We start from the raw sequence: 25,045 nt of genomic DNA, 5'->3' as shown, positions 1-25,045 counted from the left end.
ACTGTAACATGATTGTTCTTGAGATAAAATGATTGGTTCTCAAAGTGATTTTTGAGATAACAAACAGGTCCATCTTGCTACATATTGCTAAAACTCATTAATTTCTCAAAGCAAAATTATAAGGCTAAAACCTGGCAATTGTTTGAGATTAAAAGAGCAATAAATCTGCTATTTCTTCTCCTACATTAATGAACTGTCAAGATTAAAGGTAGTCCTGTACTTTTCCTGGCCAGCTGCTGAACTCTATATAAACTACATTACATATATAACTAGCATGAATACATGAGATTAACATCAAAGATATGACACGTTCATCTGTGCTACATCAGTACTGACAATGTTCCTGGTGCTTATTATGATGTATGACTGGCACAAAAGTATATAGCTAATATACTGTCGGGTAGCACTGCAATAGTGTAGTGGAGGAGCAGTGTGAGCCCCTCCCCTTCAGTGGGTAGACAGCCTCTTTTGTGGCCTGGGCCCTCCATGTGAGTACCTGATCACATGGAAGCCTGGTTCACATGGTTCTGCAAGAGGAAGAAATGCAGTTGGGTATTTGTGTGGAGGATGTGGTTTACACTGCAGCCTGTCTTTTGGTGGTAGAGGTAAGGGGCTTCCACTGCACCTCCAGCATGATATTACAGTGTCACCTCACTCAAATAAATGTATCCAGACATAGGTATCTTTGTGTGTTGTTTAGAATGCTTTCAGGATTGTGTTTGTTACTATCCTGCTACGGGAGTCTTTGTAGTCCACCCAAAGCACCAGCGTGGTGTAGTGGTTAAGAGTGGTGGCCTCTAATTTGGAGAACCAGGTTTGATTCCCCACTCCTCCACATGAAGTCTGCTGAGTGACCTTGGGCAAGTCCCAGTTCTCTCAGAGCCCTCTCAGCCCCACCTACCTCACAAGGGGCCTGTTGTGGGGAGAGGAAGGGAATGTGATTGTAAGCCACTCTGAGACTCCTTAAGGTAGAGAAAAGTGGGATATAAAAACCTACTCTATTTCTTCTACTCTTCCTCCTTGCTCTACTGGGATGGGGTTGTCGCTTAAGCCTTTGTTGTGATCAGATCTTGAAAGTGTAGCTTGCTTTCACACAACTCTGGAAGATTTTTCTTAGTATAAGAACTGTGTGTCCAGAAGGCACGGGAGGGTCACAGAGCCAAATGTTTTAAGCGATATGTATCTAACTTAACTGGCTAGATATTTTTAAAAGATTTTAATTTAGCAATTCAGTAGAAATCAACATTTTGATTCTTTTAGAGAAGCTATAGTTTGTCTTCTATGGTTGTTTGTCTCTTGATTATTAGCTGTTATCTAAAATATTTACAATTTCTTCCTATATTACTATTTGAAGTACATAGAATGAACTAAGAATAATTGCTGTTTAAAGCTGCTTTTAATAAATTTATGCTAAACACATGTGCTTTTCTCACTACAGCAAAGAGTAAAGCGAAGAGTACTGAATTCCTTTTCCTGAAGCTGTCTCAGTCACTTACAGAAGGGGAGCAGGTCGTATTGAACAAGATAATTTCGGAAGTAAGCAAGAAGAATTCCACTCCGGATCTCGCTGACTTTTTGCCTTGGAAAGAGGCAGTTCTGTTGCTTCAAGATATATCCTCTGAGGAAAGCTCCATCGTTGCCGATTGGTTTACGTTGTTTCAGCAGCTAAAGGAGAGTACTTCTGTTATGGTGGAGCTGCCACCTCAGGTAAATCAGTTGTTCTTGAATGAATCCTTGGAATAAAAGAGTTTGGAAAGAAAGACAGCAGTTTCTCTTAAGAAAAGCTGTCTGCATTTATATATATATTTACCATTCATCCTTAATGGATCATGAAAGGCTGTTGGGGCATAATGGAGCTGGTCCCTGGGGCTGGAGGAAGTTGGAAGATATAGCGTTAATCTTTGTTTATTGGTCATACAGATCCCAGTGTCTTCAAAAAAGCCCTCCAACCTTCCTGCTTCAGCAATTAATGAGTGACGACTAGTTGTGTCACTGCTGTAGATGAAGAGCTAGATTTAAGTTCAGTAGCACCTTAGAGACCAACAAGATTTTTGGGGGGGGGGGGGGCGGTATAAGCTTTTATCAGTCAAAGCTCCCTCTGAAATGGCTGTAGATGAGCTTCACATTCCTATGGGCAGAGTCATAGTGAGTCTAGATTGCGCATGACATTTAGCACCTTAGTTTATCATGTACTTCAGTGTAGTGACTCTTGTGTCATTTAGTAGGTTAATGTCTTAAAATATATTGCTGGGGATAATTGATATGATATAAATGTTTTTGTGGTTTTAGAATTTGTTCTTTAATGGCCTGTTTGTCCGAAGTTGGGCCTAGCACCCACCTGTGGGCTCACCACCACCACACAAAAGGACCACACCCCCAGCAAACAACAGAAGCCGGAAGAGGCCCGGCATCCAGCCAAACTGGAAGGGCTGTGAGGGGGGTGGGGCATCAGGCACTGGAGGTCGCTTGGACAAGACCTGTCCAGCCACCTCCACAGCTGTCACCATGGCAACAAAATCCCATCAAAGCTTGAGAGCCTCATATGATTGGAGTTGGCAGGGAGGGGAAAACTCGAGCTGCCAGGAGCTATTTATGGTCCAACAGCCCCCAGCTTCTCCCCACATCGCTAATAAGACATTGGTTTAGTTTGAGTGCGGCATTGCACGCTAGGAATTTCCAACTATATTTTCACCCATACCTGAACTGTTTCTAGTGATTTGTATAAATGGCAGGTTTTTAGAAGTTCCAAGTACCCTTCCCTTCTATACAAGTTGATTGGGGCACATGTATAGCTGGCAGCTCATCCCTATCCGTCTCTGTTCCAGTGGATTTAAATGGATGATGATAGCCATCTACAAGGCATGGCTGGTCAAGACTGGCTGGTCCTTCATAAAGCATTTCCGAGAGGAATTGCCTCGGAAAAGCAAGGAACTATTCTTATAGTTACTACCTTTGTGTAAGAATTCTGTATAACCGGAATAAGCTCTTATGTAAAAAAAAACCTGTCACTCTTGAAGAGGCTATTTAGTTATAATTCTGTGCCTTGAATACAAAAGCCTGTTCTGATAAAGTTCTAAAGTTATACCTAATGGATTCTTTCTGTTGTAATAATTCTATATTAAAAAAATTCTTAATAGGAAAAATTCACTTAGAGGTCCGCAATGAAAGGTCCTCTGAATTAGAAACTCTCCATATACACAGTAGGAAGCAGTCCTCCTTCTGCGGAACATTATATTTTCAGTCAATGAGGCAGATGAAGAAGAATAGCAGGGAGGGAAGCTGGTGGAGAAAAGTTGAAAAGCTCTTTCCGTGGTCTAGTCTAAATGCAAGTGGCAGATCTGGCTGTCCCACATAGCCTGAATCCCAATGGTAGATTGATTCAGGGGCAACAAGTGTGTTCTAATTCGTAAAAAGCTATATATGCTGTGTTTTGCAGCCAGGTCTCATGTTTCAGCTGTCCCAATGGCTACTTCCATGTATCTAATGGGGTCATTTAGTGTAGGACCAGAAAAATGATTTTTCCTTTTTTTTCTTACAGGAATCAAAACCAAGCCCCACCAAGCCCAGTTACTGTCTGTTGCAGAAGCAAAGTGGCAGCCAATATTCCTTTTCAATGTCGTCTGCAAAAGAGGATGAATGGAAAGAATTCCAAGAGAACCCATCTGTTCAGTAGTATGTACAGTTGTTTAAGTAGGTCTTGAATTCATGTAGGAATTCGTCACTGAATCAGTTTAATAACTTCATTGAAAGATTATACACAGATGTAAAATAGTGTTACTATCAAATAATCCTGTGCTGACATTGCTGGTCAAAATAAGTTATTTCATGCTTTAGTTCAAAGATACAAAAGCATTATCTTTAGGAGAATAAGCAATCTAGGAGACAAATCTTGGTCCTAATGCACTTCTGATATGTTTTGCTCCCCTGTTAGGGACAGAGCTTCAAAGGTTGAACTACAAACTATACAATATAACAACATAATTACATTTATTGCAAGGTGTACACAGTAAAATTGTTTGAAACGCAGGGCCTGGAATATAGGCTGCATATAAAAATTAGTTATAAAATTCTTACGCACAGTTGATATACAGACAATGTAAATGACCAGTGCTTGACCAGATGCGTTTTGGCCTGAGTAGGCCTTCCTCACTGGTCATAAATACATAAAGTTATAAAAAAAACACATGAATCCAGCTGGATGACCTTGAGCTCTCTCAGCCCCACCTACCTCACACGGTGTCTGTTGTGGGGAGGGGACAGGAAGGTGATTGTAAGCCAGTTTGAATCTTCCTTAAGCGGTAGAGAAAGGCGGCATATAAAAACCAACTCTCCTCCTCCTCCTTCTTTCTCTTTCTTCTCATGTGTTATGCACAATGAGTTCTATCCTGCCATTCTACTTGACTAAGGGTAGTGTGTTCTGTTAACTTGAGGTGTGTTCCACTGCCTCAAGGTGCATCCTACCAACGCAAGAGCCTCCTCCATTGGTGAAGTATCCCTTGTTTTCAACCAAACATGCTGCCCTTAGCTGAGCACAATAGTAGGATGCAACCCTGTGGATTAATCCAATGATAGACAACTAGGTCAGTCAGGAGGGTCATACAAAATACCAAGAGCATGCTGCCCACTTTTCATGAAGAATAACCTTTTTGGATGTATTTCGCGTTTATTTATAAGAAGCTATTTAATGTGTCTTTTTACTTTTTAGCTTGATCGTTTATCCTCCCCCACCTACTAAAGGAGGACTGGGTGTCACAAGAGAGGACTTGGAGTGTTTGGAGTATGGAGAATTCCTCAATGATGTGATCATTGACTTTTACCTTAAGTGAGTAATAAAGAAGATGGTAAACTCCACTCTGGTTGCTCAGGGCCAATAGTGTTTGAGGAGACTAATTTGAAATGTAGAGAAAAGTGTGTGGACGGTCATTTCCAACTTGGAAATTATTTGGTATATTTTCATCCCACCTTCCCTCCAAGGAGCTCAGAGTGGCATATAGATTTTACACTGATTGCTCTTGTTTTATTTTTGGGAGGATGTCCTAGAGTCACTACATAATTCCTTAGTCTGAGGGGATGCGCAATCTCCTAAATTATTAAACAGCCCCCTTATTAGAATTCAAAATGAGGCTTTTCTTCAACCCATCTCTTAGCATCTTATGGCTCTGGGCTGTGGGGGGATACAGGGATAACATTTTCCTTCAGAGGGTGATTAGGAGAGTAACAATGGCCAAATCTAGTCCCATGAGGTACCTCTCTATTTGCTAGTCCTGAAGTGGGAGAAGAGAATGGAGAAACTGGCAGTGGTGGTAGAGGTACTGTGGAATGAAGGAACTGTTTAAACAAGAAAAAAAAGAGAAGCAGCTTTTGGCTTGTCCTCCTGACTGCTCGTTTCAAAAAGCAGTAGTCCCTTATTACTCGAGCTGTAATAGAAGGAGCAAAAATAATTCCTTATACTGAAGTCTTTTTTCACCCAGCTTTTGCACATAAGTGGAACACATGAAACACGTGAAGCTGCCTTATACGGAATCAGACCCTTGGTCCATCAAAGTCAGTATTGTCTGCTCAGACCGGCAGCGGCTCTCCAGGGTCTCAGGCTGTGGTCTTTCACATCACCTACTTGCCTAGTCCGTGGAGATGCCAGGGATTGAAACTGGGACCTTCTGCATGCCAAGCAGAGGCTCTACCACTGAGCCACGAGTGGGGGTGGGGAATCCTGATAAGAAACTAGATGTTTGTATATCTTTTAATCTTCTGTAGGTACCTCTTGTTGGAGAAAGCTCCCAGACAGCTTGCTGAACAGTCGCACATATTTAGTAGTTTCTTCTATAAATGCTTGACCAGGACAGAAAAGAACTCGGAAGAAAATCCAAACCTTTCGTATGTTATCTTTAAATGCTTAATATTTATCTGCATTTATGTTAGTCTCTTGCCATGAAAACCCCAAAAGGGGTCTCCATAGGTCGGCTGTGAATAAACAAATAAAGGTTTGATTGAAGACTTCCTAAATAGGAAAGTAAAAAGAAATGTTTAGGCCTGGTGCTAAAACGAAAGCATCGGGTGAGCCTCAAGAATGAAGAGATTTACACATCACGATCGAATCAGAGTTTCTTCTTGGAATCACTTGCTTCCTCTGTCCTCCCTTCACATGCAGAGCCAAAACTGAAGACTGAGGACAGAGGAAGCAAGTGATTCCAAGAATAAACTCTGATTTGATCGTAATGGGTGACTCTCCTCTTACTTGAGGCTTACCTGATACTTTTGTTTTGGCACCAGGCCTAGGAAGTCCCATCTAGGAAGTCTTCAATCAATCCTTTATTTATTACGACTGAACTGAGACCCTTCACTTAATTGGAGTTAGATTCTTGCCCACAACCCAGGATTTCAAGTTTTGGTTTAATCCTTTGGTTACCAGTCTCAGCTCCATGTGCAAGGGGAAGAGGGGAGGAACATGTGATCCCAAGAATAAAAATAACCCAGGCTCATTCAAACAATCTTTGGTTTTGAGCCCAGTACCACCTTAGGGACCAACAAGTTTTTCAGGGTATAAGCTTTGTAGAGTCAAAGCTTCCTTCATCAGATACAAAGGAGTATCTGACAAAGGGAGCTTTGATTCTCGAAAGCTTATACCCTGAAAATCTTTTTGGTCTCTCAGGTGCTGCTGAACTCGAATTTAGCTGTTCTGCTGCAGTCCAACACAGCAACCCTCTGAAATTGTCTTTGGCTTGTTCATGATGACTAAACACAGCCCTAGCAGCCTTCCCTGCACAGTGTGCATCTCTGTCGGTTTCTTTTGAAGCTCCTTTTCTCATGAAGAGGGTTAGATAAGCTGCTTCAAACACCTTCTGGGTGCAATTTTAAGGGAAAGCATTCTTTGAATATATTCCTGTGCAAAATTTGACCTCGTTGGCTACAAGTGATTAGATAAATGGCTTGTAACCTCTGGTGCTTTGCCCATTTTTCTCTCTCTCTCCTATCAGAGGTTTCTCCCCCCTTCTTTTTCTCCATTTCTTTACCTGCCATTGAGCTTTCGGTTATGGAATGCTTATTTTAGTTTCCAGTTGATCAAGAATGTAGCTTTTTAAATAGGTGGGCAGATTCCATTACGTTATTTCCAATGCTGGAAACATTGAATTGCCAGACGGTGACCACATACTTCATGTGGGATTGTAGGTGTGACCAAGAAGATGCAGCTGCTCCATCCAGGGCATTTGCAAACATCTCAGGCCGGGATTTGCCTGGGGGACAGCAACAGAAAGGAGAAAGGAACTGTGGGTGCTGCTGGCCATCCCTGCAGTCTTTGTTTCTGGTCTACTTTTTAACCTTGCCCTGCTGAAGCATAAGTAATGAGCTGTCTGGATCTGGCCAAATGACCTCCTGATAGTTAGCAAATTCTCAAAGATGGGCTAATCGATTTAGCCTATAAAGAACTTATATTGTTTTGCTGAGATTGGGAAAGTTATAAAATGCTGCTCTTGTTCTGGAAGAATAGCATTAACAGAATTGTTTTTAAATCCACAGACTGGCACAGAGAAGACATAAAAGAGTAAAAAGATGGACTCGGCATATAAATATTTTTAATAAAGACTACATTTTTGTGCCTGTGAATGAAGAGTAAGTCTGATATATTTATTGGAGTCTAAGTTGCTGTTTTCTGTGAGTATAATAAGTTCAATAGACAATCATTTTATTAGTCTGCTAAAAATAAAAGATGAATCTTAAAAATAATAATAACAGGATGATCTACCAGCCACAAAATTTGAGTTTAAAATACACGGAAATCCTATATTTTCTGTTTGATCCTGCACATGTACACTCAGAAGTAAGTTCTCTTTTGTTTAATAGAGCTTACTCTTGAATGAGCATGTGTAGAATTGCAGTCAATAAATAGTTTGTTTGCCCCTAATGAGAATTCATCAGCACCTTTTGTTCAGCTAGTTAAAAATTAATTTTCATATGGCTTCATTGAAATCAGAACCAGAATGTCTTGGGTGGTATATCTTATCCTAAGCTTTATTTTAATTCATTTCTGTTCACAAAGCAAGATGCTGGTGGTTACCTATAAAATGTTTTCTACGAAACATCCCGAAAGCAAAGGTATTTTTCATCCTACTGTGTAAATTCTCCCCTGATGTCAGAGGTGGTTATATAAATCAGAATTCATGTTTGTTTTGTTTTAAATTAAGTTGAAAACATTGTTTTCTTTTTAATAACATGGTTTTAGTATAATGTCCACTTACTCTACACATTTCCTTATTATTACAGATAATAGTAAGCGATCAGAATGGACTTTACAGCTAACTAGCAGAAAACATTGACTGGCTTCCAAGCCCAGCCAATTTGTGGACCCATGCCTATAAATCCCTTTACGAATTTTGCCCGCTATGTGCTAAAAACTGTGTGTCATTTGCTCATACGATGAGAAGTGATGTGGCACAAAGCAGAACTTTTGTCTGCTTTCTTCACAGAACACATAGTTAAATTGTGGGACTCCCTGCCCCAGGATGGTGGTGATGGCTTCCAACTTGGAAGGCTTTAAGAGGAGAGTGGACATGTTCATGGAGGAGAGGGCTATTCGTGGCTAGTAAAAATGGATACTAGTCATGATGCATACCTATTCTCTCCAAGATCAGAGGAGCAGGGCTATTATATTAGGTACTTTGGAAAACAGGCAGGACAGTGCTGCTGCAGTTGTCATGTTTGTGGGCTTTCTAGAGGCACCTGGTTGGCCACTATGTGAACAGACTGCTGGGCTTGATGGACCTTGGTCTGATCCAGCATGGCCTTTCTTATGTTCTTATGTCTTGGTAGCATCTCACCTTTCAAGTGCTCTCTCCAAGGAGGTTCAGCACAGATCCATAATGTTAAGATTTCTTTTCTTTTTTAAAAAGATGCCTGTGTTTATATATTATTTTATGACTGTTTTATTTATAGGATCTGAGATGAGATTTTATATATGGAAGTTTCATAGTTACAAGCAGAATATAAATGATGTATGAAATTATCTGAGTTTGCTAATTTGCAATGTATTTGATTGCTGTAATTCCAAAATTTATTCATAATAAAAAACATTGCCTAGTAACATGGACGTATTATGCTGAAGAGGCAAGTGTTAATGGTAGAATGGGCTTATAACTGCATCCCGCTGGTTATTAGCAAATTTTGATATCAGTCAGTGTGGGAAAGCTATGTCACTTCCCTTAAAATATTAGGCATTGACTTTCTCTTCCCTTCCTTGGCAGATCTCATTGGTACATTGCAGTTATTTGCTTCCCTTGGCTAGAAGAAGTTGTTTATGAAGATTTTCTGGGTCAGAGTTCACGGCAGCCACCCATCCACCAATTTCCAGTCCATTCAGAAATGAAAAGTGAAACTGTTAGAACAGAAACTGTTTTGGTCTTTAATGATAATTGGAATGATAAAGAAGAAGCCACTAAAAATAGTAGCCTACAGCCAAATGGTAATGATTTAACAAAATATGATAAAAATGCTGCATCATTTTGGAAAAATATTACATGCAAATTACCTTGATGTTAGTGCATGAATCTGCATGTAGCTGTAATTAGGGTTGCCAGCTCTGCATTGGGAATTTGCTGGGGATTTAGGGGTGGAGCCCGGGAAAGGTAGTTTGGGGAGGGGAGGGAGCTCAGTAGGGTTTAGCCTTTGGCTTTTCCATTTTCTCCAGGGGGACTGATTGGAAGATCCATTGTAATTCCAGGAGAACTCCAGGCTCCCGGAAATCCTAGCTGTAGGCTTTAGGTCTTCAGACCACCTGCAAGGGAAAAATAAATTTATATGTTTATGACTACAATAGAATAATTGCTTGATTTTATTTATCTATTTACTGTATTTGTACTCTGCCTTTCTCACTGAGAGTAAAGACAGATTATACAGTGTAAGTCAATGTGATCAATATGATGAGACATCTAATAAGCAGTGTTGTACAAGAACCAGTATTACAAAAGTCTGAAGCAAGCATAGAAAATTAGGCATGATTGCAGAATGCAAATACAATGCAGATAAATGGTATTTCATCAGTAGACCCCTACCTCCAGTGATCTTGCCCATTTGAAGGGTAGCAACCACAGAAGGCCCTAATAAGATGAATGAAGCTGTCAATGGATGAACATAGGAAGAGAGGCAGTCCTGCAGATATGAGGGTTCATGGTTATGTAGGGCTTTGCATGTACCTGTGTCAGTACCTTAAATTGAACCTCTGAACTGATGGGCAGCCAATACAGTGAGTAGAGTAGAGTAGAATAGAATAGAATAGATGTTATATGCACACTCCACCTAGCACCATACAATAACCAAGCCGCAGTGTTCTGTACCAGGTGGAGTCTCTGAGTTGATTTCAAGGGCAGACCTATGTAGAGTACACTGCAGTTAGCAGATCCTGACCTTGGAACCACAGATATTGTGACTATATTCCGTGCAGCTGCCAGAGTCTACTGTGGTTCAGTGCTGATCCAGTGAAATATATGTTATTTTTTAACATTTTTATGTAATGGTTTTCTGTAAATATTTTTGCTATTTTACATATTATACCGCTGGTTTATGACTGTAATAAACTACTACTACCACTACTACTAGAGTGCACTGCAGTAGTCTGATGTTACCATCGCATAGATCCAGGTGGCCAGATCAGCGAAGTCAAGGTATGGAGGGGGCCACCTTCCAGGCTAAAAAATGGTTAGCCCACAGTTTTCCAGAGACAATCTTTATTTCTCTCAAGTCTCAGCATCCATTTGTTTGCTGAACTACATTTCATATGGATGTACCACCCATGTCTGAACAATTGCATTACCTCTAGTAGTAGCTTTGAAAAAGATGATTCCTTTAAGTGATTGGGTTACTTCAGAACTCAGGTAAGAAAGATGAAAAGAGGTTCTGTTGTGTGTTTAGTGATTCGTTCAGTATATATCTTACACTAGATTTTAGAAACTGAAGAAACCCAAGAAATTGTATGCCATAAACCACACCTTTCAACACCTGTAAACAAGTTGTGATTTTGGTCTAATACTTGGTTGAGCGTTTTATTTTGTGAACAGAACTTTCACATGCATCCTCTTTTTTCAGTCTAAAAAGGAAATGGGGATATGCCTTTGTAGCTCAATCCTATTTGTAAAATATGTACAAAAGAAGTATAATACTACATTCGTTCATTCATTTCATACATTTCATTAGTCAACTCCATCCCTTCTTCATTTCCAGCAAAAAAACCAAAATTCTTGTCTGTAACCATGTCTTGTTTGTTTTGTTGTGTTAGATAATGGTCAACATGAAAGGCTGTCTCCAGCACTGGATTCCAGAAGTTCCAAAGTACGTGGCTTTTGTGTTTCAAAAAAAGTTATAATTATGAACAAATAACTCGTACAGTTGAATGTTTAACAGAATACAAATAGGTTTCTGTCCATCTGTTTTTATGTTAAGGACAAGAACAAATAAATTAGGTGAAGTACTGAATAAGCTCTGAAAAGTGCATGGATTTGCTTAATATTTTCAGTGATTTAACATTGCAGGAATTAAATGGTACAGAAATATAGTACAGAAATAATGAGCAAGGTTTGGAGAAGGTGTGAGCCTCTATTCAGACTAGAGTATCACAGATTTTCTGAAGGTGGAGGAGGGACTCCAGGATGGGTAACTCCACCAACTTGGTTCACAGGCAGGCTAAGCCAATTAGGCAAGTCTTTAAGTAGCCTTTGGGGGTGACTAGAATCCCCGTTATAGTCTTGTCTGCTTCCCAGCTAGGTTCCCCTCCTTTGTCTCTGAACCTTTTCCTTTGCAAACTTTTCCTTAGGAAATTCATCCATCTGTCTTCCTTTCCCTCTTCTCTTGCCTTTGCAAAAAGTGACAGGAAGGACTAGGGAGTCATTGTTCCTCTGTCTGGAAGATCAGGGGACAGCTCAGAAGCCCTTTCAGCCCTCCTTGATGGCCTGTCCCTCCCTCAGACTTCACCAGCACTCTTCACAGGCAAGAAGTCGGCATAGCTGCCCCTTATCCTGTCAGTGGAGAGTCATTGGCCAGTGCAGAGCAGCTCTCGAATGCTGGGAAGAGGAGGGAAACCAACACTTGGGCTCTCAGGCAAGGCAAACAGTCATGCATGAGGCCCTGCAGCAGGACCTGCCTGCAAGCAACTGCTGCACCCAAACAGACAGTGCTGAAAAAATGCCCAGGAGCTTTTTCACAGCATCAGCTATTGTCCGTCACGGGGCGAGATCCCATTCAGATCCTGCCCTTTCTGGCCAGTGACGACTTTGTGGCCTATGTGCAGTTCCTCAGCTTGGCTACAAGAGCGCTGCTCTCTATCATAATTGCCACAGGCTAGATCTGTCCCCAGATTAGCCCCCCCCCAGATGATTGTGAGGAATGAATGAAGAAGATTGTTATAAAGAATTTCAGATAAGGAACCAGCCATCACCAGTAAGAGGTACAAGAAGCACAGAGCCTCTCCAGCCTCTTCCTCTGCTCCTGTCAAACACTCACACAGCCACAGGCAGATCTTACACACAAACCTAGCCCTAATTCATCAAGCGTTCAGTTCTGTTCCTTCATAGCAGGCCAGGCTTTGTTTTCAGCAATTAGATCCAAAAGTGCAAGTTCTGGATAAACATAGTCACAGTTACGGCATGATGGGAGTTTATTGTGATATTTCATGGTCTTTGGTTGTCGTGTTAGGAAGGCAGAATATAAATTAGTAAAATAATTTCATGATCAGTTCCATAGCTCTCTTATTATGTAAGTATCAAAGGATGTTAATTTGCTTAGTCGTCTGTTTTCCTTATGTCTGATTACTGCTTGTGAAATTATTTTTCAGAGTTCTTCAAGCAGTTCTAAAACCAAGAAGCTTTGTAAAAGGTAGGCCTCTGTATTTGTAACAACTCAACATTATTTGGCTTTTAAAATAGCTGTATACAACAGCTGTTCATTTGTTTCCTTAGTTATACTTAACAAGTTATTGATGTTTCCTTTGAAATTCACTAAACAAACCTTATCCAGCCGATGATCTTGTAGATAATGGAAAATGAAATTAATTTTCTTTTCCTTTTCTGTAGGCCATGTATCCTCATATTGGATTCCCTGAAGGCAAGTTCCATACAGAATACAGTTCAAGTCTTGAGAGAGTGAGTAACTGTTTTAATTGGATTCTGCATTTCAACAGATGCTGTCAATCTTATTTTAGATCCAAATTATATGTGTGCCATGTATTAATATGTACAGCTTAAATTTTCATAATATGCAATCTGTTGCCCTGCATTAATGCATTATGTATATAAAGTTTTTATATACAACTGTTTATTATTATGTAAAATTCATGGTGTTGATGGCTGGGGAAGGCAATTGCAAACCACCCCGTAAACATAGTCTTCCTAGTAAACATGATATGACGTCACCCCATGGGTCAGTAATGACCCAGTGCTTGCACAGGGGACTACCTATCCCTTTAAAATTCACTGTAATGTTATTTTGATTTATTTCAAATACCTGTACAGTGAGGTTGTAATAAACACAAATTAACATGCAAACAAATTTATATTTATACAAATTACTCTTTAAGATGAAATAAAGTTTATTGGGCATCACTGTGTTAAAATCCTGGCCATTTGTGGCTTCGCATACGTTTTGTAGCATATGAAACATTCAAAATGCCATGCTGTTAGAAGACAATTGATGACCAAGGATTCAGTTTGCTTTCCAGGCACTTCCCTTTACAACTATCCCCCATACCTCCTTTTTTATGCCAAAGATCTTCCCTTTTTGATCTCTGCAGTTGTTCCCCATTTGCTTGTCAAGACAGATGCAACGGGAGTAAGCAGCCAGATCCCTCTGTTGCTTGTTCATACTGCAAAGAGGAAAATTAGAATGCTTTGCTAGGATTACAGTCCATGCTGTAGTGAGTTAGTGGACAGAGCCAATAGTTTTGGCCATTCAACCCTTTTTCTGTTCAAAATATGACCCTTATTACAATTCACTTACTGATTAGATGTCAGTACACTCTGGGAAAGCGTCATAACACTCCATAATCTGCTAAATAAGCTACCTTCCAATCATCAGAAGCTTGGATATCATGGGTTGCATATGGGGAACTTTCACATATGAAGCAAGGCCTTCAAGGTTCCCTCTTTCAGTAATTCTGTCCCAGACAAAGCTCTGATAGACGTGTAAGGAAAGGGACATACATGAGTGTGCATATACATTGTATCTCCAAGCCCCAGTGATTCTTTGATTCCTAGCCACAGAAGTTCTGCCTTATGAAAGAGCGTGTCAGAATATCCAAGTAGTGGGTAGGAGAACTGTTTATACACGGGAAAATAAATGGCATTAATAAAGTTGACCAATAAATCTCATCCAGGTGTGGGTACTATGTCAGGTATTTATGATTAGTGTCCCAATATCCACACAGAAGTAACTGCCTCTGTTATGGTTTCAGATATTTAGAACTGGAATGGGAAGCAAAACGCAAAACATGTCGTGAGTTCAGCAAATCAACAATGGAGGATTTCTGTCCAAGAGTCCCTAAGCAAGATAACAATAGTGATTGTGGAGTGTATTTACTGCAGTATGTGGAAACTTTCTTCCAGGTGCAAAACATTTACATATGCTTTTGGTTTATTATTTCAGCTTTTCTTGATAAAACTCTCAAATCCTCATCCTACCATAGGCAAATGGATGAACGAGTGCCCTAATTAGATACAGTCTTATTGCCTACTTGGAGAAGATATAAATGAGATATTAGGTATTCTTTTTTCCCCTGCCCTTTGATTCATTTTGTCTTCCGGAACTGAAAGCAGGTGAGCGCAGATACTGTGATCAGGCAGACTTATGCTTGTTTAAATCTGCAAACAGCATAACTTTAGTCTGTTGCTGGAACGTTACGGCTTCGTGATTTCAAGGGCTTCAGATTTATATTTATCTAAGATAAATATATGAGTCCCTTTTCAGGTCTGTAGAGCCATATTTTTATGAAAAAGTTTTTACCGAGCGCACACCTATGATGTTTAACAGCACAAATGCAGTAAATGTGTGGGCCAACCCCAAGTAACCATCTACCACTTTGGATCAAGGCTTTTCGTTCCAGACGGTACTGGCACAACAGGTGGTTCTGGTCACCATGCACAGTTCGTAAGGAAATATAATTTAACACTGTCTCACATTAGTCCCCCATAGAACTTCAGTGTTTTAAGCATTAGTAGATTCTCCAAATATTGATAATTTAGCTGTGTTAAAATCTAACTAAAGTGAACATTAGCGATCGCTCAAAACGGTCCTTAATAGGCAGCAAGCATACCACAATAGTGCTACAAAGCCCCTTTGTGAGGCTTGCAATGTGTCTTCTTTTCCATAAGCCCGCCCAAGCGCTGCCTCTTGCTTCAGTGTGCCCTCAAGAACCACAGTCCTGTTTGCCCACAAGCACTGTTTACACGTCTCTGGGATTGCTAAAAAGTGATGTTTTGTGCAGAGGCAGCAATGTGTGCCTGTTCTTTTTAATCTAATACCACAACATCCTTTTTTTTTCTTTATTCAACAGAATCCTGTCGTTAACTTTGAACTTCCACTGCACTTGGACCGCTGGTTCCCTCGTCAGGCGGTGAGAAACAAGCGGGAAGAAATTAGAGACTTGATCTTGCGGCTTCACTTGCAACAGCAGAGGGGTAGCAAGAGCTAGCTGGACTGCTCTTCCAATCTTGCAAAAGGAGGTTTCCCTCCCTAAAACCGCTGGAAATCCAATCAGAAGCATTTCCGCCATCGGAATTGCAAAGAAGAAGAAAAAACAATTTAAAATTGTTGCTCATTTCAAATATATATTTGACCTAAGGGTTTAAAAAACTTGATTTGTATTGCAAGCCACTCTTGGGAAATGGATATGTATAAATTGCGGTTCTGTTAAAGGTAAATGTTTTTATGTTACTGATTGGGTTCTGATTTGGAGTATAAGAAGTGGCATTCATGGTAATGTGCTGTAAAGATGGGAACGATTTTAGCCCATTTCCATCTTGCTAAATAGATCTGTAGCTCTTATGCCTGATCCTGCACAAGAGGGAAGCATTATGGTGCCATCTTAAAAAACATTTTTAAGTCACAGGGCGCTCCTGTAGAAATCATTCCCATGCCTAATGAAAAAGATTTCCTAGTTACTGTGGAGTGAAGTATAAATGCTTCTGCTTCTGTATTCTTGGCATACACAGGTTTCCGCTGAAGTCAATACATATGAGAACTTTTCTATGTGACTTTTCTGAACTCAAGACAATAATGTGGAACTGGTCCTGTAATTTAGAAATGTAACACAAGAGGGGGTAGTTAGGAAAATAATTTTTTCCCATATCCATCTTGATCTCACAGACCAGATTTGGAGTGCTAATTTTTTTTCTGCTGTGCAGTACTTGTGTATAGTATAAATACTGTGTATTTTAATATATTTTAATAACATAAGGCCATATGGTCTTTGCTGTACTAGCTGACACCTGACAAGGTATCACCCTGTTTCAACCATGGCATTTATTTTGAAGGAAAGTAAAATTGATTCTTAGGCGTTTAATAAACCTCCTGTTTTTTTTTTTTTAATAAGCTTCTTACTCAGAAGACACACATGTTCAGAGGCATATTGGGTTAGATCATGGGATTTTCTCTGCCCTCCTCTAAGTGGCCCTCAAAGACCCTAAGCAGCTGATGCTGTTATTTGAGGGAGACTTGTGGACCAAATTCCACAAGCTGCAATGAGATGTCATATGACGGGTGAACTGAGAATGACTGACATCCCCGTCCTTTCTTCCACTGCCATAGGGACCACATGGCACAGCAAGGCTTCTGTTGATGCAAGAAGGAAGAAGGGCAATTCCGACCAATTCCCCTTCCTCACTGCAGCCTTCCCCCGCCAGCACCTCACAGCATTTTATGCACTGGGCTCCCTTTACCTTTGACATTGGATTTGGGGACCTGGGGGACCGCTGAAGGAGGAGGAAAGCAGGGAAAGATCTTCTGCTTATTTTTCATAGGATCCAAACCAACGTGCACTGAAAAGCCGAATACTTGTGATTGCTATCCAAGTATTTATACTTATAGGTAAAGCTGTTTGTGGAAGAAGTTCCACTGAAGTATATCTCTGTGGTGTGAAGTAGACTTGCAATTGAAGGCCAGATTGCTCTTGTACTTGATAAGCCAGAAGCACTGACTAAATAAATAGATATTTTTTCAGAAAATCTGTTTTATTTTTCCCATGCATGTTCCTCCTGTGATTGCTAGTAGAAGGGATAATGGAACTCTTGGAGAAGGGATTTTCCTTTATTTGTTATAATGTAGGTAAGCTACTATTTCATTGTTGTGTTTTAAAAGGGTTTTCCTCCCTCTCTTATATTAAAACTATGCAGTAAAATGACATGGCATAACTGTCTTGGACAAGCACGCAAGAGCCAAAGGGCCCAAAATGTAAACTTGTTTCAGTTGCCCAGTTTGTGCAGCCACTGATTGGTTACAGTAAGTCAGTGCTGCTTCCCTGGTACAGCCTGATTTTTTTTGGACACCTAATAGAATGCTGCATGCAGTGATAATGTAATATTGCCCAAGTCTGAAATATCAAGCATCAGTGATTTTGAAAGCGCCTTTTACAATCTGTGGTTACAGCAAAACAGATGTGTGATTTTCACGTTTGATTCCATTCAGATGCACAGTTTTTTCCCAAGCAGCAGTTGTATCTCCATAGGGAAAATATGCATGAAGAGGCACTATGTTCAGGACCAAACTAGATGAGACAGCAGATGTGTGATCCAACATGTTTTTAAGAGATACTTGTATGTTTTTTTCCCCATAGGGCAAACAGCTTTTGGGGGGCAGAATTTAGTAGAATATCAGATTTCCCAACACCAGTAGCATCCCCTGAAATAATTTAAACTTTTTAAAAAGTGGGAAATCCCATCATGGTTCTGCCACCATCTCATCTCCTTGGCACCTAGATTTAAAGCAAACCAAAATTTGTCAAGTATCCCAGAAGGAAGGGAAAAGGTTCAGCAATCAATGTTTCCAGTACAAACTGCGGTCAGCAGTGCCTCATATTTGGGGCTTGGCACACATTACTGACCCTAAGCCCCCACCTTGATTTGCTGCTCTTGTCTCGGTTTAAAGCATTCCATCTGCTTTGCATTGATTTGTAGCTAACAAATTTTCAGTGTAACCTTCAGAATTTGTGTATGATTTGCCTTGACCTAGATACGTTTGGTTCTTACTCAGATGCACGTTCTGTTCCTTAAAATCCTCATGCTGTGAAGTTGCTTGTCAGATGTCTCCCTCCTGCATAGTACTGTCTTATGGCACATCGGTGGTAATCCTGGACCAGAGGGGGAGAACTACTAGAGGTAATGAAATCTGATGAGCAACTCCCTGGCATGGAAGTCTTAAATAGGCTCAGTGACAATCTGATAACTTTATGCTGTCCATATATTGAAAATAATGGTAACATTGATTTGCAATGTTACCGGAAATGAATATGCTGTTCAAAATACTGCAATAAATTTATAATGTTTGTTTCTTTTTCAGCATAAAATTCTTTGGCCTATTTTGAAGTTAAATATATTCATGTCTTTTTTTAAGTAAAAGAGTGAGTAATTTTATTAGGAATTGGACTATTTATTTACTGCATTTATATCCGGGTTCCAAATAGTTTGGGGCAGCAAACACAGTGTCCTCTCTTCTCCCCACATCTTTCTTCTTGTAACAACCCTTGGAGGAAGATTCGACTAAGCTGAGGTTACCTAGTCAGCACAATGCCTAACTATTTGAATCTGTGTCTCCCTAATTCCAACATTTCAGCTAGCACATAACTAGCGTTTTGCCACATGAGTCTTATGACTAGTGACAGACTTTTCCTTATAAAATTATAATGAACGTATGTTTTGAGGGCATCATATGTTTGATATTAAAATATCATGGGCATGGTCAGCCCACTGCATTAACACGTCTTCGCAGGAAAGATTCCCTTAAACTCAAGAGCCTTGTCCTCCCTCCACTGATTGCCATATTCATGCAGTGCAGGGGGAAATGGGAAGTCACTGCACATCTTCCATGTCCCCATGTTATTCATGCTGCAGAACGTTGCTATTCTGTCATTTCACAGAGAGAATCAAATTTACTTATGTGGGCAACGTATCTTCAGGAAAGCCCTTAAAAAACATTATGACATCATCCAGCTTGCTTAAGGTTGCAACCTGTTGATTATTACATAAACTATACTTTAGCCCTTCTGAACAGTATGCTAGATATGAATAGTCTGAGGTATAGCCTAAGGGTTGGATCCAGCAATTAGTCAGCACAAGATTGTGCTGTCACAAGTCGTCGCTGCATCCCTTCCACTCAGCAGTTCCTACATACCCTAAGGAAAATTGATTCCCAGTGTTGTGGGACCTGCAAGGATTAATAGCCATGTTATTCAGGGAGCTGCAGTGACAAGTGGAAAAGTGACATTGCCTCCCAGAGGTGCGATCCCACCTCTAGGCAGATCATGAGAGGGAGGGCAGGAAGGGTTGTGTCAGCGCTTGGCTCTCGTGGCCCTTTCTTACATGACCAGGGGAAAGCTGATTGCCACTTTGGGGTCAGAAAGCAATTTTCTTCCAGGTCAGATTGGCCAGGGATCCTGGAAGTTGTTGTTGTTGTTGTTTTTGGCCATCTTCTAGGCCCAGAGCAGGGCTTACTGGGGGAGTGATTCTTTCTCCTCCTTTCTGTAGCCTAACAACCGTTAATCCCAAGAATCACCTTTCCTGGGATTGAAAGGGACTGCTGTGGGGAGGGAATACAGAAAAAGATCCATTATCCTTATGCCTATAGATCACTGCATCCAACCCATAGTTGGCTATTCTATTAGCCCTGATTTTGAAGGTGTGTCTTTAATTGACAAAGACCTTGCATTACAGCAAATTCCAGTCTGGTTTGCCTATACTTGAAAGCTAGGCCAGTACTTTCTCATAGTATAATGCATTAGTATTGCAAAACCCACAACACATAGCCAATCCACAATGCATAGCTGATCCACCAAGTCTTTCAACTTTCTCACCAGTCTATGCTGCTGCAATGTTGTCATCTGTAGGCTAGTTGTTGCAGGACAGAGTGACAGGGACTTCTAAATGCTCCAGATATGGTAAACACATTGTGTGGGTTGCATCCAGCAGAAGATTTCTGCTTGCAGTAGAGCTCTTCTACAAGCAGAAGCATGAAAATTAGATTGCACTAACTGCTTTTACTAAATCCTCAACTGAAAGTCCCTGGAAAGAGATAAAACATACAAAACTAATAAAGTAAAATAAATAGAATACCTAAAATAGAATGCAAGAGGCAGTCAAGCACAAGCAGCCACGTCCTACTAACCAATTACCGGAAGTTGCTTTCTCTAAGTCAACATATTGTATCTTCACTTGGTTTTCCTCTTACACAAGACATTGTACAAGCAATTCTGGGAGAGTTTTGCCTTCAGTTTTTGGCGAACAATGTGATGTGCTCCATATTTCAAATATCCCTTAGAATATTTTTTTGAACACATCCTTTCCTGAAATACATTTCTTAAATCAGGTCCCATTCGATGTAAAATTGATATTTGAAACTATGTTGAGCTGTGTATATGTTGTTTTGTTTGGTGTGCAATCAATTCCTGTTGGCAGTACAATTTTTGCTAGGAATTGGTTCTCAGCACCATGTTAACAAGAAAATTTTGTCTACTATCTAAAAGGACAAGTTTCAGGAAAGGATCCAACAACTTCCTCGTAATCACAATGGCTCCTAGAGGGACAAGATGGGAGAGAAAACAAATAGGTGTCCTTCTTTAGGCTGTGAAATCAAGCCCTGGGGAAAAGCGAATGAGTAGCTCCTCTCAAAGATTAACAGTTCACTGGGCCAGGATAGTGGACATATGCTTGGTCAGAGGTACCAGTCTGCAAAACATCATCCTTTTATCTTCAAGGGTAGGGTTACCAGGTCCCTCTTCACCACCAGCAGGAGGTTGTTGGGGCGGAGCCTGAGGAGGGTGGGGTTTGGGGAGGGGAGGGGCTTCAATGCCATAGATTCCAATTCCCAAAGCGGCCATTTTCTCCAGGGGAACTGATCTCTATCTGCTGGAGATCAGTTGTAATAGCAGGAGATCTCCAGCTAGTACCTGGAGGTTGGCAACCCTATTCATGGGTACCTCTTCAAGGTATCTTCAAAGTAGTTATTCTCAACAATACCATCTCCATGATTACTGCCACATCATCTTCTTGCCTTCTAGAATGAATTTGTCTTTCAGGAAGTTGTGGGGATACATTGCCAAGATATGATTCATCTCTAGGCATTGGTATACAATTATGAGTGGCCACGTGGAGCATGCAGTACACAATTATGTTTTTACTGGTTTTTTGGTATCCATGAGTGCATGGCAGTACTGAGAATTTCATCTTCAGTCAACCAATAATGCACTCAATAATTGCTCTTGTAATGCAATGGGCATTGTTAAAGGAACACTCCCCTGGAATCCAGGACTGCTCATAAGGTGTCATAAGGCATATTAATAGAAGATATCCACAGTATCCTACAATGCACAAAAATATCGATTATTTTGATTACTATTAGAAACATTACTGAAATATCCTGATGCATTCCTCTCATTACATTGCTTTTTGTCTGGCTACAATTTTTTTTTTAATTTACCCTATACTTTTTACGTGTTACAGAACCCATGTAATAAGACTGTTCACTATCATGTTAAGTTTATTTATACTGAGAGTGTTTAATCAACATACACTAACAGTAAATACAGAGGGAACAAATTATTTAATAGTCATGAAGAAAACTGCCTTCAAATGGGAAATCTTACCTCTTAACCAGCTGTTAAACATTGTACAATGTTACAAATATGACCTAAACTGACATTTGAAAGAGCATAATGAGCTCTTCCTAGGAACCTTGCACAAACATTAGAAAACATTCCTCTTGCGTCACACGCAATTTGGATGTTTAGACTTTTCCTGACTGCAATAAATACATTCTTCATTTTTTTCTGATTGCAATAACCCATTCTTTGTCTGCTGGCACAAGAATTGGTATATGAATGGGATCGACAACACACAACATTCGTGAGAAGCTGGTTACCTGGTAAAAATTTTCCCTGATGGCAGCCTGCTGATTTTCCCGTCATGGAAATTCTTTAAATAATTCTGCAAGCTCTAGCATCAAATCAAGGAATTTATGGGAAATGCATGATGTGTTGATTCGATATAGTAAACAACCACACCACCTCTATGTACAACATACTGCAATCACAAATATAATTCACATAGATGAGCCAACCTCATGAAATCACATTCACAAAATCATGATGTATGTATGCCAAAATATAACATATCCAACCAATACATGCAACAATTGTACAAGAAACACATACACTAATATCAACTATGATCCTAACTATCTGTTATACAATGAAAATCCTAAAGTTACAGAACAATTCCACATAAAGTCAGCTCAGTGTAGCTGTAGTGACTTGAATTCACCAGAACTCAGTCCATAGGCAAATAGCTCAAACGCAAGTGTGAGCAAATGATTCCAGGCAAAATACAGTCCTCTAGAGGCAATCTTGCCATTTCCTAGTCATACTTCATCAGTTTTCTTTGCCCTCTGATATATGTTCCTCCTATTATCACTAGGCAGCATATTACTCTGGCTATGTAAGCTGCGTGCTACATTATAATAGGAGTGTTAATAGTTATTTAGGATCATATAAACACATAGTGTATGTGTTTATTGTATGATTGTGTGTATTGGTTGGATATATTATATTTTGGCATACATACATATAATACATCATGATTTTGTGAATGTGATTTCATGAGGGTGGCTCATCTATGTGAATTATATTTGTGATTGATTCTATATAGGTCATGTTGTTGGGTAGTTGATTATCGAATCTTTCTCCAGAAGATCTTGGATGCCCCTGAACTCTGTTTATGTGAACTACAGCCAGCTCAGACAAGTCAACCAGATGCTCTTGCTAAAACTGATGCTCACTGTAGAGCTACACAGTGTGCATGTGTCATTGTTCCGTAAAGAGCTATCCTCAAATTTGCAAAATTGCTGCTGGAGATGGGTTAGGAAATGGAGCAAAGTGAAAGTGAAGAGGGGTGGTGGAAACACTGCTCTCAGCAGTGAATCTGATGTTTGTGATGATGAACATGGAAATGGCATTTCCCTTCAAAGGCAGAGTATGTAACAGTGCTTGAAATTTTTTGGAGCCCCCACCTTGTTTACTTATATGCTGCCACATTTTTGTCATAATGTTAATAAAATTACTAGAAACTGATGTGGATAGGGTTAGGCTTTGTAGTAGGAATAATTAGAAAATGTGGTCATGAAGACACCCTGAAGACTGAAAATTGAATCTGGCTCCTAAATTTTTGTGCTGGCTCATAGAGCCAAAGAAAATTTGTTAAGGTCTTGTATATATGATCATGCCCTGACCTGGATGGCCCAGGCTAGCCTGATCTCATCAGATCTCAGAAGCTAAGCAGGGTCAGCCCTGGTTAGTATTTGGATGGGAGACAACCAAGGAATACCAGGGTTGCTGCGCAGAGGAAGGCACTGGCAAAACCACCTCTGTTAGTCTCTTGCCATGAAAACCCCATAAGGGGTCACCATAAGTCGGCTGCGACTTGACGGCACTTTACACACACACATATATGATCATGGTAAAGTGTGGGGGGAAGGAGCAGGAGGTGCTGCCGGACATATTGCTCTATTGCTGGTGCAAATGGAGAGTTCTATTTCTGTTCAGACATCACTGCATTCAGCCCATTGGCTAGACATATATAGTGCTACTTGCTACACTCTGTATGGTAAATGAGAGGGCCAACTAACGAGGCCGATATTAAATTCATTGCTCCCCTGATCAGTGAATTCCCCGATAAGCCAGTAGAATTCCTGACTAAGAGGCTCCTGATGGGTGAAACGCCACACTTTTCGCTCCCAAGTCCCAACTGCCATTGCAATTAAAATTCGAAAAAACAGAATGGAAAAAATTACTAAGCCAGGCTATACTTTTAGAAATCTTAAGTTGTTAAGTTAAATCTTGTGATTTGTTTTAATATCCTACATTTTAACATCATTAGTCTTTCATCTAATTTTGTAATTTATACTAGTTTTACAGTTTTATTAAGTCAGATAATTTTATGTATTAACCTTTGGCTGGTCAAACAGACCGTATCAAATCAAATTCAAATACCTTTATTGGCATACAACAATTCGCAAAATATAAAGACTGTATCAATAAATACATATAGAGAGAGAGGGCCCACCAACAGTGCAGCTGGGTACAGATTTTTCAGGTCCAATGCGGACACAATGGTTATTGCGAATGTGACTGTTGTTACACAGCGATATTCTTTCCTGTCTAAATGAGAGAGGGAAACGGAAATAAGGAATACCGGAAGAGCAACAAACATAGCATCGGTTCAGCACACCTGAGATGTTCTTGAAGTGAAATCAGAATCAAGAGAATTCTTTCGAAATTATCGCCTGTACCCATACCTGAAGTGCCCAGGGAAGAGGAGCTCCCAGCAATTACCGTGATGTTCTCATAAACTATTGCTTTGTTGGCAGGGTGGTGGGGTTTCTTTTTTTAAAAAAAGAAAGTCAATGAAAAATGTGCTTAATTAAGTGTGAGAGCTACTGTCCTTGTGTGGACTGCCAGTTAACGACATGACAAGCTCCGCTAAATCTGGCTTAGCTGGCCAGCTTAAAACTAAAAAATTGTCTCAGTGGTCCATTGGCTAACATCGAGGAGCACACCTTCAGCACGTCCTCTGATTTCTGACATGAAAACAATTGTTTCTTTTTAAAAGGAGGATACTCTTGTAGGCATTTTGGCTGCCGTGTGTTTATATATATATATATATATTTCTCTAATCCTTTTTATCAAGGGCAATTAAATGGGACGTCAGAACTTCTACAAGAAGATAACGTTATTAGATGCTTAACACACTCAAGGCTGCGGAGACTGCTAAAAGGAGAGCTTTTGTTTTTCTTTTGCCTTTTTGTCCTAAGT

At 40.1% G+C, this 25,045-nt stretch overlaps 1 protein-coding gene across 1 annotated transcript in view; it reads left to right on the top strand.

Moving 5' to 3' along the window:
- Window positions 1-15,689, top strand: part of SENP7 (SUMO specific peptidase 7) — a 47,840-nt gene extending 32,151 nt beyond the window's left edge. The window contains exons 14-24 of the mRNA XM_056858175.1: window positions 1,451-1,707; window positions 3,539-3,672; window positions 4,706-4,822; window positions 5,755-5,874; window positions 7,516-7,608; window positions 9,237-9,454; window positions 11,264-11,316; window positions 12,815-12,855; window positions 13,053-13,121; window positions 14,429-14,579; window positions 15,527-15,689. Of these exons, the coding sequence (XP_056714153.1) occupies window positions 1,451-1,707; window positions 3,539-3,672; window positions 4,706-4,822; window positions 5,755-5,874; window positions 7,516-7,608; window positions 9,237-9,454; window positions 11,264-11,316; window positions 12,815-12,855; window positions 13,053-13,121; window positions 14,429-14,579; window positions 15,527-15,664 (1,391 nt within the window). The 3' untranslated portion in view covers window positions 15,665-15,689. The remainder of the gene's footprint in view (window positions 1-1,450; window positions 1,708-3,538; window positions 3,673-4,705; window positions 4,823-5,754; window positions 5,875-7,515; window positions 7,609-9,236; window positions 9,455-11,263; window positions 11,317-12,814; window positions 12,856-13,052; window positions 13,122-14,428; window positions 14,580-15,526) is intronic.
- Window positions 15,690-25,045: the final 9,356 nt, after the last annotated feature.

This window comes from Euleptes europaea, chromosome 12, assembly GCF_029931775.1.
Source record: "Euleptes europaea isolate rEulEur1 chromosome 12, rEulEur1.hap1, whole genome shotgun sequence".
In the NCBI taxonomy this organism is placed as follows: Eukaryota; Metazoa; Chordata; class Lepidosauria; order Squamata; family Sphaerodactylidae; genus Euleptes; species Euleptes europaea.
Note: the sequence above shows the minus strand (reverse complement) of the source record. Positions and strands in the feature narration are given on the sequence as shown.